The sequence below is a fragment of the Ursus americanus genome, chromosome 2 (genome assembly GCF_024610735.1).
Source record: "Ursus americanus isolate L20-20 chromosome 2, mUrsAme1.1.p, whole genome shotgun sequence".
Lineage (NCBI taxonomy): Eukaryota > Metazoa > Chordata > Mammalia > Carnivora > Ursidae > Ursus > Ursus americanus.
The window spans coordinates 1,750,192-1,767,196 of record NC_142128.1 but is presented as its reverse complement, the minus strand read 5'-3'; the positions used below and the strand labels follow the sequence as shown (position 1 = coordinate 1,767,196).

General features: G+C 58.2%; 2 protein-coding genes across 3 annotated transcripts; one reads left to right on the top strand and one right to left on the bottom strand.

Moving 5' to 3' along the window:
• Nucleotides 1-916: 916 nt before the first annotated feature.
• Nucleotides 917-10,551, bottom strand: NUDT1 (nudix hydrolase 1). The gene is made up of 4 exons (XM_045813242.2): nt 10,443-10,551; nt 8,590-8,758; nt 1,455-1,600; nt 917-1,197 (listed from the first exon to the last, which is right to left on the bottom strand). The coding sequence occupies exons 2-4, from the start codon at nt 8,739-8,741 to the stop codon at nt 1,025-1,027; spliced, it is 471 nt and encodes a 156-aa protein (XP_045669198.1). The 5' UTR covers nt 8,742-8,758; nt 10,443-10,551; the 3' UTR covers nt 917-1,024.
• An 8-nt stretch (nt 10,552-10,559) lies between these two features.
• On the top strand, nt 10,560-16,149 carry MRM2 (mitochondrial rRNA methyltransferase 2). Of its 2 annotated transcripts, none has more exons than XM_045813389.2 (3): nt 10,560-10,608; nt 12,491-12,780; nt 14,960-16,149. In XM_045813389.2, the coding sequence occupies exons 1-3, from the start codon at nt 10,601-10,603 to the stop codon at nt 15,400-15,402; spliced, it is 741 nt and encodes a 246-aa protein (XP_045669345.1). In that variant the 5' UTR covers nt 10,560-10,600; the 3' UTR covers nt 15,403-16,149. The 2 variants fall into 2 exon arrangements, with proteins under 2 accessions (XP_045669345.1, XP_087722976.1); XM_087866850.1 differs by having other exon boundaries at nt 10,575-10,632.
• The last annotated feature ends 856 nt before the right edge of the window (nt 16,150-17,005 follow it).

The window sequence follows — 17,005 nt, the reverse complement described above, 5'->3', positions numbered from 1 at the left end:
AGACTTGCTGGGGGTGGGGTCACATCCTTTCTGTGCCCTCAGCTGGGGACACTAGAGGTCACCTTTTGTCCCACACACAGCCTCCGTGTGCCCGAGCCTGGGCTGCTAGTGGACTCCTGGGCTTGGGTTTTTCTGCTCAGTGGTGTCCGGGGAGGCCTCGGGTGCCTGGGACAGCGGAAGGGCCTTACTTGTCTTCCACGGCCTGTGTGGTCTGAATGCCACAGGGACAGCCCTGCTCCCTGACTCCGGCAAGGCTGGAGTGGAACCCCGCCCGGGACCTTCCAGCCGGGACCCCGCTCGCTCGCTGTCGCCTGCAGACGCAGAGCAGGAGCGGGACACAATGGCTCTGATACGGGCGCACGTGGGACTCCACCCGGACTGAGGTCCCGCTGGTCCCGTCTGCCCTCGAGGCCCGCCCTCTCGGTGACCCAGTTGGGTGTACGGAGCACTTTATACGGCTGTGGGGTCAGTTACTCCTACACCCAGTACGCTGAAACCATTCACAGATGGCCTGCATTCCAAAACTCTTATTAATAACATGAACACCCATTAAACCTGTTTACGAAAGCTGAGTAAATTGTGTGTTCTCTGCCTTCCCCCTTCCTGGTGGTCAGAGATGTGGACAGCCTCTGGTGCGTCCGACCAGGGTTTTACACCTGGGCCAGGGCTTCCTCAGTTTCCCCTTGATGGAGCGGTGGTAAGCAAGGATACAGCTGCTCGCCCACGCTGGTCCCACCCAGAGCCCGTGGCACCACCCAGAGCGGCGCACGGTCCTCCAGCTGTCCCCTCTACCCCACTCTGTCCCAGGGTGCGGTCACAGCCCCGCCATCTGGTGGCTTCCTGAGGACAGGCCTGGGCTGGCCGTGCTGGGGTCCCGCGAGGAGTGTGAAAAAGGTAAAAGGTCTTTATTTTCACCTCCGCCCACCCCACCCTACCCCACCCGTGAGATGCAAGCCCCGCCTCAGGGTTCAGTGAGCCGGTGACGTGGGTCCCATGGCCCGCAGGGCCCAGCGTGCTTCTGCCTCTAGACCTTGTCCACCTCACGCAGCGTGTAGTCCAGGATGGTGTTGGGACCCTGGAACTTGAAGTACCCCTGGAATTTCTTCTTCTGAAGCAAGAGGGGAAACCAGTAGCTGTCGTCGGGCCACATGTCCGCAAAGGGGATCTGGTCCAGCTGGAACCACCGAGGACGCATTTCTGCAGCGGGTGTAAAGGAGAGAGCATGGACGTCCCACCTGCGCTCAAACTGCCCGTCACTGAGCAATGACCAGGCAGGTCTGTGTGAGGAACCGGATGTACTCGGGTTCAGTCCTCCCGGCTGTGTCACTGTGTCACTTTGTGGAAGAGGAACAAGGCTCAGAGCTAGGTGCTAGTGCAGTGCCTGCCTCGCGGACCTGGACCTGGCTTCCCCTCGCCCGCGGGGGTGGGGAGAAGGGACGGGCTCCAAGACTCACCATCGCTCTCCACGGGCGTCCCCTGGACACTGTCTGTGCAGAAAATGTGTACGTCCATCAGCTCAGGCTCGCCCACGAACTCAAACACGATGTGTCCCACCTTGTGAAGTGCTTCCACAGTCAGACCGCTCTCCTCCTGCAGCTCCCTGCGGGCGGGGCAGGCGACACGTACAGCAAGGCCGTGGGGAGGGCAGAGCAGCAGGGCCACCACGGGCACACGCACACTTCCAGACCTGGTGGGACTTTGCAGAGCCTGTGAGCCACGGGGCAGCCCGGGCCTGGCTGAGCTCAGCTGCCTGGGGGTCACGGGAAGTGGGCGGCAGAGCTGGGAACCTGCCACCCTGTCTGGCTCCTGCTCTTCCTGCGGGGCAGCGACAGCCACATGGATGCTGCTCTGGGGGCTGCAGGCTCCGGGAACCTGGGCCCCGAGCCCGAAGAACCCCCACCCTCGACTTGTGCTCAGAACACAGGATCAGACTGCAGGTTTCCATCGCCTCCCAAGGGGACACCCCAACCCTCCAGCCGGCTCCCCCGCTGATCATGGGACAGGTGCTTCAGGCCTCCTCCCAGAGCCCGTCCCCACCTGAGCACAAGCGTGATGCACGATAGCAGAACCAGGCTGCCCCTGAACATCCTGATGCTGGCGTCTGTTTCAAAGTATCCCCCAAATCACATGTTCGCGGTAGATGTGGCCAGCACCCCTGGATGCCTCCCTGGAAGGAGCCCTTGTGCCCATTTCTGGGTAATCTTTGGGCCGTCTCCTTCGTGCATCCCTTCACGTGCCCGCAGATGTGGCGCACGTGTTTGGCACCAGGGCACCCCACGCGGGAGCAGAGCACCCCCCACACCTCACGGTCAGTGTCCCAGCTGGTGTGGGTCACTGGATGGGAACAGCAGCCACCTTTCTGGTCATGAGGCAGCGGTGAGGGGCAGCTTCTCACACCCCGTCCAGCGGCTCAGCCGGCTCCTTCACTCAGCGTTCACGCAGCCAGCGTTTGCCAGAGGCTTTGTGCTCGGGACTCTGGGGACCCCCCCAACATGGCAGCCGCAGAGCTCCGTCTGTTCCTTCCTGAGACAGTCTCGCTTCCCTACTGCCCTATATTTATTTTTGTTTCTGTAAGCGTTCTAATTATGCCTGACCATTTATAGTTGTATGTTAAGATTTTTTTTTGTTTTAGCTTTGATCTCCAAGTTATGTTCGGAACACAATTCATAATTGCTTCCTGTGCCTGGAACGAGAAGCCAGGGAACCACTTTGCTCATTAAACACACACGCAGGGGCGCCTGGGTGGCTTAGTCGTTAAGCGTCTGCCTTCGGCTCAGGTCATGCTCCCAGCGTTCTGGGATCGAGCCCCGCATCAGGCTCCCTGCTCAGCGGGAGGCCTGCTTCTCCCTCTCCCACTCCCCTTGCTTGTGTTCCCTCGCTGCCTCTCTCTCTGTCAAATACATAAATAAAATCTTTAAACACACACACACACACACACATTGGGTCTCAGCGGTCTGATTCCAGTAGTTGCCTTCCTCCGCTCGGAACCCACCCTGAGCTCCCGGTAAGGCCTGCAGGAGTCACGTGAGCCAGCTGCCATTGCAGAGCAGTCCCGAGTGGGTTTGAAAGCTGGGATTTATTCACTGATGTGGCTAATTAAAGTTAGACTTGACCTAAAAACAAGAATGTGTGTTTTCACTTGGGGGGTGCAAATGGCTCCCCAATGAAATGTCCTGGCACCCCACGGGGCCTCCCCCAGCCAGCCCTCTGGCAGCAGGCGGGTGGGGCTCGCTTTGAAAAACTTCACCTAGTGATTTAATGTTTTGACTAGTTTTGGTTAATCTTCCCCGAACACACAGCAGTGCACGAAGTACCGATAATCTCACTTCACAGGCTGGGGTAATTAGCGGGATGACAGTTTCAGTTTTGCCGAAGTGTCGGACTGTGTGTGATGCTCAGCTTCCCAGATGGCAGAGAACGGGATGAGTCGCGCATTACACAAAGGGACAGCAGCCAAGTGTCTGGGCGGGTGCGGGGGGCTCCCCCGCAGTGCCGGGGCTCTGTTCAGCCGCTCCTCCGGGGGTTCTCTGAACACGGCGCTCTGCAGTCTTGCCGGGGGCGTCAGGAATGCTGGCCAGACACGGGGGGCCCTCCACCCGCCTCAGCTCAGACCTGACTCTGACAGGCCCCAGGTCCCCAAGTGCCCGCAACCCACCGCCTCCCAAGAATGCTATCCTTGCTGCTCCTACGGCTGCTCCCCAGGGATGACCACTCGCGTGGACGTGGCCACCCCAAGCGTGTGGGTGAGGACGGTATGTCAGCTCAGCTCTAGGCCTGCAGACAGCTCCGGGATCCGTAAGGGCGCAAGGGGAGTGCGGCGGATAAAGCACGTGCCAGGCTCCCCGCAGAGGCCACCCCGGCTCACTTGCCTGTCAGAAGCCTGGACAGCCGTCGTGGTCAGTCATCCTTGTGGCCTGTGGGGCCCTGAGACCCATCTCAGCCTGCTCCCAAAATGGAGTAGAAAGTGCCGTCTGGCCTCTCCCTCTCACCCCACAGGGGCAGGGGCACAACTCTCCTTTGTCAGAGGGGTCCTGACCTCCGGCTCCGTCCTAGACACCGGGTTGGTACCCCAGTGGCCCTGGAGAGAGGAGATGGGGGTCCCAGAGAGTGCTTGTCGGAGCTGGCCCTGAGACCAGGAGCCGGTGTGGTGCCATGCGGCCCACTGGGTGGTCGGTGTGTGGCTCTGGGGCTGACCTTTGGCCCTCGACCTCAGGGTGAGGCCTGTCCCTGCCATCATGAACGATGTCTGTAGCACGATGGCCTGGCCCTCTGCTTCTGAGTGTGGAAACCGTTCCTGCCCCGTGGCCATGGGAGGACGTCATCCAGGGGGAGCATGCTGCCTGCAGGGGCACGACAAGCCCGTGGGGATGCCCAGGGGGTCGCCGGGAGGCAGCGGCCTCCACGGCCTCACTCGCTGCATGAGGCCTCCAGAGTGCGAACAAGCCTCAGGATGATGAACCCCTTTATAACACAGGCGTGAGTGGGTCCGACAACAGTGAAAGGTCACCGATTTCGTGAGGGCTCTGCGATCTGTGGTGAGGTCAGGACAGAGGGATGAGTCGTGGGCCATGTGACTACGCTGCCGGCGGCCTCTAGGTCAAGTGAGCGTCTAGAGCCCAGGGCCCAGGGCAGCATCTGGCCGGCTGTGCCAGACTCCTTCAGTTACCCACCCGGCCGCGGGATGCCTCCGAGGGCCCCCGTGTGGCACTGGGGGCAGCGGGACAGGAAACGGACGTCAGGCTCTGTGTCACATCTGCCCTGTGATTACGCCAGAGGGGGCTGCGGGGCCGTGAAGACGTGGTCTCTTCAAGAAATGATGCTGTGGCAGCCAGACATCTGAACGGATGAATCTCTACTCTCTGCCTTACATCTTACCCCAAACTCCATTCCAGGTGGAGTAGAAATCTAACATTCCTGAACATTCGAGAAGAAAACTTAGGGCAACGTCTCCTTAAGCTTGGAACAGGCAAAGATTTCTTTAAAAGGATGTAGAAATGATGCCTGTAGAGAAAAAGCTGCATATGGGATCCCACTGAAGATGAAACTTCTGCTCTTCGAAGTATCACTACGAATGAAGAGGACACTTGCAGGAGACTGGACGTGGCCAAGGAAAGACTATGAGCTGGAGGCATCTCGACAGAACGGCCAAGAGAGCGGCGGTCGGAGAAGACTGAACAAAATATCAAGGGCGTGGGGCAGCGAGGAAGCGTGGGAGCCACGCCAACAGGAACGCCGGCAGAAGAGAGAGGGACGGAAGACATGGCTGGGAATGTCCCCGAATTAATGTCAGACACCAAACCACGGGTCCCGGGAGCTCAGCAGACACCAAGCAGGACAAATGCCAGACACGTCACCTTCACAGTGTAATAAATCAGAGACAAAAGATCCAGGGACAGCTGAGCAGCTCAGTCGGTCCAGTGTCCGACTCTTGACTTCGGCTCAGGTCATGATCTCAGGGTCCTGGGATCAAGCCCTGCGTCAGGCTCCCTGCTCAGTGCGGAGTCTGCTTGGGATTCTCTCTCCCTCTGCCCCTCCCCCTCAACACACACTCTCTAAAATAAAGCAAATAAATCTTAAAAATAATAAAAAGATCTTGAACGGAGCCAGAGGAAGAAAGCACCTGCCCCCAGAGGAACAGGGGAGGAGTGGCATCTGACTCCTCAGACGCCGGACGGGCGGGAGCGGGGAGTGAAATAGCCAGGGTTCAGAGAAAAAACAAAACCACCAACCTAGAATTCCGTACTCCCCTTCCCTTCAAAAGGGAAGGAGAAATAAAGACTTTGTCAAAGAAAAACCGAGGGACTCTATCACCAGCACACCTGACTCATGACAAATGTGAAAACGAGTTCTTCAGAGAGAAGGAAAGGGAGAGCTCAGAGCTCGCATCTGCACAGAGACCGCAACAGCACGGAAGGCTAAGTGAAGGCGAGAGGAAACAGTTTTATTTTATTTTTTACAAGATTTTATTTATTCATGTGCGAGACAGCACGCGCACAAGCAGGGGGAGTGCCAGAGGCAGAGGGAGAAGCAGGCTCACCGAGGAGCAGGGAGCCCGATATGGGACTCGCTCCCAGGACCCCGGGATCATGACCTGAGCTGAAGGCAGACGCTTCACTGACTGAGCCACCCGGGCGGCCCCAGATGAAACAGTTTTAATTGTTAACCGACTGTCCAAAGTAACGGCGACGATGTGTCCGGTTACTCACACCCGCCGCTACATAAAATGAACAGTGAGGGTACAGGGCCGGGGCCGGGCTGGGGCGTCTGTGGTCCCGGGGCGGGCGGGTCCCCCGTGGGACAGGGCAGCGTCGTGTGAGAGCACATCTGGGCTAGCGGCTAGTCTGGACGGACTCCTGGAAAGTGCTCAGTTAAAACCACAAAACTGAGAGAGGGACAGGAACACAAACACAGGAACACAGAGCAAGGGTGATAAGCAGAACAGGTATGAGCCCACCCGCGGAGTCTCTACTTGGAACATCCGTGGTCCACACGCTCCCACGGAAGACAGATGGCCGGAGTGGATCAAACGACAAGACCACCTGTCTACACGGAACCACAATGGCTATAAAGATGACAAGCGTGAAGTATAAGACGGTGAAGATTGAGAAATACAGACTAAAGGTAAATGGAGACAACCACACCATGCTAACACTAAGCAAAGGAAAGCAGGAGTATCCGTCTGAGTTTCAGACAGTCCGACCTCAACGCAACAACCGGTGTCGGGAATAAAGCAGGGTATTGCGTACCGGGAAAGGGTCCCCTTCTCCACGATACCGTCCTCAACACGTACGGGCCTCAAAACAGAGGCCAACTAACAGAACTGCAAGGAGAAACAGATGAATCCGCTGTCCCAGCCAGAGACTTCAAGCAGAAAGTCATAAGGATGTTAAAATGTGTAAAGAACTACAAATCCCCAAGAAAAAGACAGGCAACCCAAGTTTTAAAAAATGGACGAAAGACTTGGGCAGATGCTTCACAAAGACCAGACATCCAGGCGGCCCCCAGACGTGGCACAGGCAGGACACTTCAAGCCCTCGGGCGGACCGGTCCCTCCAGTGAGGCTGCAGTCAGCGGCACATGGTGCTGACGTCTGGAAGGGGCGGAGCTCCTGTGCCTTCTGCGGGCGGCCCTACAGGAGCAGGACCGCGGGGCTCTGCACACTGTCCCCCCCCCCCCCGCCCCGGGGGGTGGCCCCCACGAGAGCCGTCACGGCACCTGAGACCCGGGACTGTTGACGGCGGTGCCACTCGTGGCTGCAAACGGGGAACAACCAGCGGCCATGGCTGGTGCGCGAGCCGCGTGACGCTTTAGAACAGGCCATTGTGCAGGTGGCCCTCTCCATCTCCTGATCTATGTGCTGGCCACACGAGGGCCCGTTTCTCAAACACTCCCGGGTGAAGACAGGTGCAGGCCGACTTCGGGACCGGGGTGTGTGCAAGGCCTCCGGGCCTGGCCTCACGCAGTCTTGGGGTGCAGGGACGGCGGGGAGAGGGATCATTAACTGTGAGTGGCAGGGGGGCCACTGGCAGAGACGGGAAGACTGTGGGGGCGGTCAGCCAGGCAAGTAGCCTGGACGAGCGGGGTGGGTGACAGCTGGGGGCGTCTGAGGGGCAGTGGCGGGAGAAGGGTGAGGCTGCACCACGTGGGGGCTCCACGGGTGACACGGGAGGTGGGTTTAATGGTACCGGGCACTTTAAAGGGACCTCATGCATGAGTGTGAGACAGAGACCCAGACCCAGGTTTGAGAACGTCGCCTGGGGGCTGTGGGAGAATGGAGCCAGGAGAGAAAGGGCAGAGCAGGAGGCCAGGTGGGAGGCCCATCAACAGGGATTCGAGTTCTAGCCCAGGGACAGACAGCACGTGCCTCCTCGTCCTGAGAACACGCGTTTCCTGCCCGATCCTGCCTCCGAGACTGGATATTTCTTACATGGGTTGTCATGTTTAAAAAAACCCCCGAACTCGAGAACCACCGGGCTATAGTGCCTGCAGCCTTCTTCCCTTCCAGAAGCCTCACTGGTATGTGTGCTGGGCTCTGTTCTCCGCCCCAGGGAGAGCGGCCTTAATTAAGGTCGCCAGCTTTCTTCAGATTGACATCAAGAGTGGCAAAGGTTTGCGTAGCGCTCTGGCATTTACACACACCACCTCCTTCTACCCGCACGTGCCTATGAGGAGAACGAAGGGAAAAGGGCTTGAAATCGGAGAGCTGTGTGATGGCAGGCAAGCTGCTCGACCTCTCTGGGCTTCGCTTCTTGCTCTTGGGAAGTGCTGAGGATTAGCGGACAGTGTGTGCTCGAAAAGGCTGAGACAGAAACGCTTGTCATCGGCTCCCCTGAACAGACCAAGACATCCAGTGATGGGCCAACCCCTTGGCTGGAAGAAGACATGCGCACAGCCTTGACCCCCTCTCCATGTCCCCAGCAACACCTAGCAAGTACCAGCACTCACCGCCCTTCCACACCCTTTACCGGAGGCAGGAGCTGTTACTGTTACCCCATTCTGCAGATGAAGGAACTGAGGCCCAAGGGCTCTGTAATGAGCTCCAGTCTATCCCCTCGGGAGCTGGTTGTGTGGTCAGCCCCCCCCCCTTACCTCTTGGCCCCGTCCTCAATGGTCTCTCCGTCTTGAACTTTGCCCCCAAAGCCATTCCAGCGGCCGGCCCCGAAGCCTCGCTTCTTCATGCCCAGGAGCACTCGCTGAGGCTGCAGCACAAGTACCAACGTGTAGAGCCTGGCGGCGCCCATGGTCCCCCGGGGACCCCCTGCGGAAGGCAAGAGGGCTGGGTCAGCTTGACCTGGGTGCAGACGTGGTGTGGATGGAGGCCAGGGGCCAGGTGAAATGGGAACGTGCCGTGGAAGGCAGGGAGGAGAAGCCTGGTATGTAATCTCCCAGCCCTGCCACACATGGCTCGTCTCAGTGAACGAGCGCGCGCTGGGGCTAGAAAGAGGCTTGGCTCTCCGACCCAGTGGCTGCAGTGCCCAGACCCTTGGCAGGAGATGGCCACGTGAACCCTTGCCCCGCCTCAGCACAGAAACAGGAGGACAGTCCACCCCCGGGCACCAACATAACCATGCAGGTTAGCCCGTGGTTCTCGGGGCAGGCTTCTAGCCGTGGCCTTTTCATCAGTGGGGTCATCTTCTGGCCTATTGGGATCTGCGTTCTGCACCTCAACAGTAGCAGACCTATAGAGTCCCAAGGAGCACATAGCTCCTGACGGGGGAGAGCCCGCCCCACAGGGCTGGCTGTTCCTCTGTCCTGTCACAGCTCACAGTCTGCTCACAGCCCTTGCTGCTCTGGGATCTGGGACTGGAGCCACAAGGGCCCCTCCTGCTCGAATGGGTGAGCACTTCCCCCGGTGAAGTCTGGGAGGCAGCTGGAGACATGGTGGAGGACCAGGGGCAGGTCCCCCATCCATGCAGCCCTAGCGCAGCCTGGGGCCCACCAGACACAAGTCACCCACCCTGGGGACCAGCTGGATGACACGCAGGAGCAGGGATCCTTCCGGGAAGTCCCTGTGTCTGAGACAAGGCACCTTCAGCGGGGTCCTGGCTTTGGGGGTGGGTGTCTGTGCCTGAGCCCGTGTGCCTGCGTCCTTGGTCGTGAGGCTGACGGGTTCATGCCCAAAGCCCCGGCTTCCCCCTGAGCTGTGTTGATGAGCGGGAGGATATTGGGAGCATCAGCTATCACTTAGGAAGTACTCGCTATATGCTTCTCAAACGCTATTCTATTTAACAACTCCATGAGCTAAGACTTGCTCTCTCCATTTTCGGAGGAAGAAGGGGAAGCTGGAGGCAGAGTTGGACCCAAGGTCAAAGGGCAGACTCAGCACCTGAATCTGGGTCTAGTGGCTGCTGAGGTCCAGCTGGTGCACAGATGCTGTAGCAAGCGGCCTGGGTCCTCAGCCTATGTAATGTCAGGGGCTGGGGGGCTGCCTCCGACTGGGCAGCCCTACCTGTTAGCCATGGGGCCCGAGTCAAGGCACCTGTACACTGAGGCCCCTTACCAGGGCTCTAAGAGACAATATCCGCTATCCGTAGAGCGCCAGGCAGGTCTCACACAGCGCGGGGGCTTGGGACATCACGTCCCCAGGCCCCGAGACCCCCCGTGGTCCCGGATCCTTCTCCTCTGACCTCTGCTCACCTGGCACCCCGCCCACTCCCTCCCAGGTTCCCCATCACCCGGCCAGCCCCTTCCCCCTCCCCGCCCCCCCCCCCCGCCAGCCCTGCCCTCCTCTCCCCCCCCTTGAGTCCCTGGCCTCCCCCCGCCGTTCCTGGCCCTCCTCTCCCCGGCACCCACCCCCCGTCCCCGCCCCTCCTCTCCCCGGCCCCCCCCCCCCCCCCGGTCCCTGACCCTCCTCTCCCCGGCCCCCCCCTCCCCGGTCCCTGACCCTCCTCTCCCCGGTCCCCTATCACCCGGCCCCGCACCATCCCCTCTCCCCAGCTCACCTGACCCAGGCTCAGCTCCCGGGCTCTCGCGACCCGCTTCTCCAATCCTGCGTTCCGCGCGCGCTTTCTGAACCCGGGCGCCGCTTCCGGGGGCGTGGCCTCGGACCGGAAGCGAGTCCGGTACTTCCGGCGCGGGCGGCCGGAGCAGATCTGCCTCCATGGCTCAGTGAGTGAATCTGTGGACTGGGAGGTGGGCGCGGTTGTGCGCGCGGTCGGCCTTTATGGAGCGCCTGCTGCAGGCGTGCGGGAGGAGGAGGGGCCGGGGTGCGTCTCTGGCTCCGTCCGCGGAACAGGGGCGCGGACGCGGGCATCCCGGGCGAAGAGCCTAGGAGAGGGCTTCCAACTCGAAGCCTGTCGGGACGGCTCCCCAGGAGCGGCGGGCGGGCGAAGGGGGCAGTGACGGGGGGCTGTAGGTGGGGACCGCGGAGAGCGGATGGGGCAGGTGAGCTGGCGCTGCAGGTGGGGGGTGGGGAAAGATTTGGGGGCAGGTGAGGGGGCGGTGCGGGTGTGGCGATGCGGAGAGCGGAGGGGGCAGGTGAGGGGGCGCTCCAAGTGGAGGGGAAGCTTGCGAAGGGCACAGCAGGTCTGAAGGCTGTGGCACAGGGCTACCATGAGTGCAGAGTGTGGCTGAACCCCAGACGTGGGTTGGCGCTGGAGATCAGCTGCGCAAATCTGCAGGTCTCAGTGTGTGTGACTCTGCTTTCCAGCCTTCCCCCCCCCCCCCCGGGAGTTGGTTCTGGTGCCCAGGACCGCTCTGTGCTCCTCCCAGGAGACCCCTTAGGCTCTTTGAAGGCAGCGGTTACAGTTGCTGTGTTCAGATCTTGCCAACACGCTTTGGTTGTTGAAGGGGCTTTGGCCTGGAGCCATGGGGATGATGGTAGGCTCTTTCCATCAGAAACATGGATGCAGAACTTAGTTTGTAGGGTTGTGCTGAGAGCTCATGAGGGGACGTTCTGGGAGCACCTGGCAGTCGATAAACTTAAAAACTTGGCTTTGCCAAAGAGACTTGGAAATCGTCCTGCACCTGCTCGCACAAGTTGAGTTCAGTTGTATGAGGCAGTGTGACTGGTAAGGCCCTGTGCTGGCCCTTGCAGCCGTGGAGCTAAGTAAGGTAGGGTCTGTCCTCGGGGGGTTCTCTCGCAGTCCTGTGGAGCCCAAGGAAGGGTTGTACCAGGCAAGCAGGAATGTTACCTTCATTAATATTAGTGGTACTATTTTTTTTTTAAAGATTTTTATTTATTTATTTGACAGAGACAGGCAGCGAGAGAGGGAACACAAGCAGGGGGAGTGGGAGAGGAAGAAGCAGGCTCCCAGCGGAGGAGCCTGATGTGGGTCTCGATCCCAGAATGCTGGGATCACGCCCTGAGCCGAAGGCAGGCGCCCAACGACTGTGCCACTAGGCACCCCAATATTAGTGGTACTATTAACCAGTACTGGAAAAATGTTGGTTGACACAAAGTGACTGTCAGTGACGTTTGAGTCTTCTCTGAAGACTTCCATGAGTGAAAGATGCTCCTTCACTGCAACATGATGCCTGCTGTGCTCGCTTGCTTGGGCGCCACGAGAAAGAGCCCCAGACCAGGCAACTGGGACAACACAAACGCCCGCCTCACAGCACTGGGGGCTGGGGTCCCAGGTCAAGGTGTCGACAGGGCTGGTTTCTCCTGAGGCCCTTCTCCTTGGCCTGTAGTTGGCTGCCTTCTCCCTGTGTCCCCCCGTGGTCTTTCCTCTGTGCACGTGTGTCCCAGCTTTCTTTGATGAAGACACCAGTCACATTGGATTCGGACCCACCCATTTGGCCTCATTTTAACTGAACCACTTCTGTAAAGATCAGTCCTATTTTGAGGTACCTCGGGTTAGGATTTTAACACACGAATTTGGGGAGGGACTCAGTTTACCCCATTCCACCTGCTTTCTGGCTGGGTAGCCTTGCCAAGTCTCCTCCCCTCTCGGGTCTCTGGGCGCTGTCTCTAAAAACACGTGGGTTCAACCAGGGAGCTTGCCTATCTGTGTGATGCCAGCCTGTTTTTTCCCTTTTTCTCCACCAGGTCCTTGAAGCTGATAGGCGCGTCCCTTCAGTGTCGAAGGTTTCACACCGCCGGAAGTCACTCCAAGGGTCGGACCGGTGCTGAGCACCTGTGGCTGACGCGCCATTTGAAGGACCCATTTGTGAAGGCCGCAAAGATGGAGAGTTACCGGTGCCGAAGTGCCTTCAAGCTCCTGGAGGTGGACGAGAGGCACGGCATCCTGCGGCCCGGTCTCCGGGTGTTAGACTGTGGGGCAGCCCCCGGGGCGTGGAGCCAGGTGGCTGTGCGGAGGGTCAACGCTGCAGGCACAGGTAGGGCCTCTGACCTGGGTCTGGAGGTGTGAGCCAGCTGCCTTCCACCAGAGGATTCGGGGTGGCCAAGCCACTTGGAGAGGAAGCTCAGAAGGTTCTGAGTTGCTTGTTCAGTAGTAAGAAGGGAGAAAGTGGGATGCTGATGTTTTCAAAGTGACAGACGCGGTAGAAAGCTGTAGTGAAGATTTAAAGCACCTCAGATCACACCATGTCCATATGTACAGCAGTGCGTCGGTGTGCCCCTTTCCAGAATTTGTTTTTGCAAGCATAACTACTTACATATATTTTCTTTTTCAAAAACACTAGTATTCCGCATCCACGTTCTTCTTGCTGATTCGAAGCCTTAATGGAGCTGTTTTTTTTTCACGTGTTGATTTATTGACATCTTTCTGCAACAGCACAGCTGAATCAAGCCCAGGGGTTTCCAGGTCCTGGTCCTTGAAGCCCTGGGTGTCCCTGAGGTCCCGCTAGGGCTGCTCTGGGAGCACCCGTGACTGGGGCTCTGGGTTCTCCCCTCTGGCTCAGCCTGAGGGACTCAGCTTTTGCCATCTTATATTTTAGGATTTCGTCAAAGATTTTCTATATGAAAACAGTTCCCCTGATTAATCAACAGGGAAGCCTGTACCCTCAGTTTAGGAAACCACGTGTCCTTTGAAATGCTTGTGCAGCTCTCCAGAGGACAGCTGTCGTGTGCCGTTCGGCCAGCCTCCTCTTGGGCACCAGTGGGGCTCCCAGGCCTAATGCAAGTGTGCACCCCGTGGTGCTGAGCATCCCTTCCCATTCTTTCCTGCCGTAAAGTCAGGGGTACCACCATCCCTGGCGTTATACGAAACATGCCGATTCACAGGAACCTCTCTCCGACACGCAGAGTGAGGGCACTGTGCCCGTCGTCCTAATGAAAAATGAGGTTCAGGAGAGTTTGCTGATCTGCCGAAAGCAGAGGCTAGGAGTCCTGCTCCCTGGGTTCACGACAAAGGTCCAGCCTCGTAACTACAGGTGGCATATCTCCAGGGGCTCTAGAACAGGGAAAAAAATGTTTTTAGCTCAATAAATATTGCGTAAGTGAATTTGTGTCAGAGACTTCAGTTCCTTTTCCTGCCACTGAGCCTATCCACGGACCCAACGAGTGATCTCAGTGCTTCCTGTCCCCGTAATTGCACTTCAGGAAAATGGCCAAGTTTAACCTGTAGGCAGACGTGGCAGAGGCAATGAGTGTGGGCAAAATGGTTGGGTTTCTTTTCCTTCCAGAAGTTGCAATAATGCACCCAAAGCCATTTGCCTATGGACCCTCCCCGAGGTTATAGCACATGGGGTATCAAAGGAAAGAAAGTCAAGTGCATAGAATGAAATGTGGGATGTCCTCCCTTCCAGGGCTGCAGATGGTAGTCTTCCCTTTGAAAAATGTGCTCTGCAAAATACCTGACTTCCAGTCTTTAGCTAGAAGGGAAATACACGCTACCCCTCCATGGAACAGCCTCTGCTAAGCAAGTCTGTGTATGCCTGCACCTGAACTGGTTCCCCTGCGGGTACTGGGAGAGCAGGGGACCTCCCCGCTGTGGGGGAGGGCTGTGGGGGACGGCACGGACGGGGACACCAGGGCCGCGAGGAGGGAGCTGCGCGTCTGGGGGCCGCCGTCCTGCAGGCACGAGAGCCTGCTCGGGGCCAGTGAAACAGTGGCATCTCTACTGCGTAACCGCTGCTGCTGAAACCTGGGTGAGCGGTCAGGTCCTGGACCTTGTCTTCCACCTGTCTCTATCCCCCATCTCTTGGCTCGTTTCTGGTAGGTTCTGCATTGAAAGACATGGGAGTAAGCTGCAGAATGGACATGTTGATTTATTGTGAAGGAACTTTATGTATTAGTGTGTCCTTTTCAGTTCTAGTTTGGCAGAAAGGCCGCTCAGAGGTGAGACCCCCTCACAGGGAGCGGGCCCTGGGAAGGGGCATGATGTCAGAGTTGGAGTCCTGCGCTTCCCTGGGCCCCAGATTCCTCCCATGCGGAGTGAGGCTGGCCTCTCCCTGCGCCACGTCTGTGTAGACGGAGAGAGCTGGGGAAGGGCCTTGTGTCCACATCTTTCATGTTTGCTCCTGTCCTTTGTCCTGATTTTTTGTTTTTCTATTTGTATTTCTGAGGGACAGTTCGTTGTGTAAATAAATAACGGACTCACTCTGTCTTCTTTAGATCCCCGTGCTCCTGTTGGCTTCGTGCTTGGGGTAGATCTTCTTCACATATCCCCCCTGGAAGGAGCAACTTTTCTGTGTCCCGCTGATGTGACCGACCCGAGAACCCTCCAGAGAATTCAAGAACTGCTTCCTGGTGGGAGAGCAGATGTGATTCTCAGTGACATGGCACCCAACGCCACAGGGATCCGGAGCCTGGATCACGACAGGCTCATTGGCCTGTGCTCGTCCCTTCTGGACACGGCTCCACGTGTCCTGCACCCTGGCGGAACATTCCTCTGCAAAATGTGGGCCGGAAGTCAAAGCCTGGCGTTTCAGAAGCGACTGACAGGGCAGTTCCAGAACACCAGGACGGTGAAACCCAGAGCCAGCAGGAAGGAATCGTCCGAGGTGTACCTCTTGGCCACCCAGTACCAAAGAGGGAAGGAGTTTGCGGAGGACTGAGGGTTTCTGCTGCCGTTTCCGGGCCTTGTTCACTGCAAGTGTTCTTTGAGCTCTTGCCCGGAGTGTGGCTGGGGGGAAGGGGGGTGGGTTCAGGGCTTGATCTGGGATGCAGCAGGCAGGACAAGTGCGGGGCCTTTGTTTTAAGCCAAAAACACACAACAAAACGATATCTGCTGGCCAGGATGATCAGCAACAGTCTCTCGAGCGTGACCTATAAAGAGGACGTCATGAAAGAGAGGTAGGCGGAGAGGAAAGGATGAAAAGACAGTGGGAAGGAGCCGGCGGTGCACGTGGGCCTTGGTGTAACCTTGATGTGACTCCTGCCACAGACTGTTCCCATGTAATGGAGAGAGTCTCCACCCTTGCCCCCCCGGCCCACCAATACCCAGGCTTCTCCTTGTCATTTTGCTTATACAGTGTAGCGTGTGAACTTCAACCTGGGGATTAATTTCCGTCTCTGGTGGACGATGTGTTCGCCCCGTCCTCAAGTAGCAGGAGTTCCCCGCAGTTAGGGAAGACATTTGGTATGAATTGTGCAGGGGGCGGGTGTGCTTTGGTTGCTGGAATCCTGGGGGCTCCCAAGACTGGTAGTGGCCAGAGCAAGCAGCCACTTGGAATGTGCATGCATTTCCTTTCACTCTCTTCCATGAGCTTGATGCAGCTTTACAGGACATGTAGATTGTACGATTTTAAGGGATTTCCATGCTTTTAAGTTTGTTTTTATAAAAATTGGTTTCTTCAAAGCCATTTCCTGGAGGTGTGCTCATCCCTAAAGAAGAGTGTATTGACCATATCGCTGATTGAATCCCAAGGATAGGGCTGGGGGAGAGCCTAGATAGATACCCATAATCTCCACCAGGGCCCGAGGACTCAGTCCAGCACTCTGAAGTGGGCTGGAGGCCGGATTTAACATTTTTTCTTTTTATTTTTGGTTGTAGTCAGTTATGTCCGAGACTCCCCTGTCCTACCCCCAGCACATCCCCGTCCCCATCCTATTTGATGTTCTGGGGGACAGTGCAGATCCTCCAGATCCTCCGGGAGGGGTGCATACCCTTCAGACCCTGGGGGGCTGTGCAGACCCTTGGTGTGCAGTATAGACCCTTCACACCCTGGGGGGTGTGCAGACCCTCAGGGTGCCGTGCAGACCCTCCAGACTTTTGGGGAGGGGTGCAGACCCTCTAGACCCTGGGGGTAGAGTGCAGACCCTCGGGGTGCAGTGCAGACCCTTCAGACCCTGGGGGGGGGGTGCAGACTCTCGGGGTGCCGTGCAGACCCTCCAGACCCTTGGGGAGGGGTGCAGAACCTTCAGATGCTGGGGGAGGGGGATGCAGACCTTCCAGACCCTGGGGGTAGAGTGCAGACCCTCTGGGTGCAGTGCAGACCCTTCGGACCCTGGGGGGGTGCAGACTCTCGGGGTGCCGTGCAGACCCTCCAGACCCTTGGGGAGGGGTGCAGACCCTTCAGACCCTGGGGGGGTGCAGACTCTCGGGGTGCCGTGCAGACCCTCCAGACCCTTGGGGAGGGGTGCAGAACCTTCAGATGCTGGGGGAGGGGGATGCAGACCTTCCAGACCCTGGCGGGGCGGTGCAGATCCTTGGGTGCT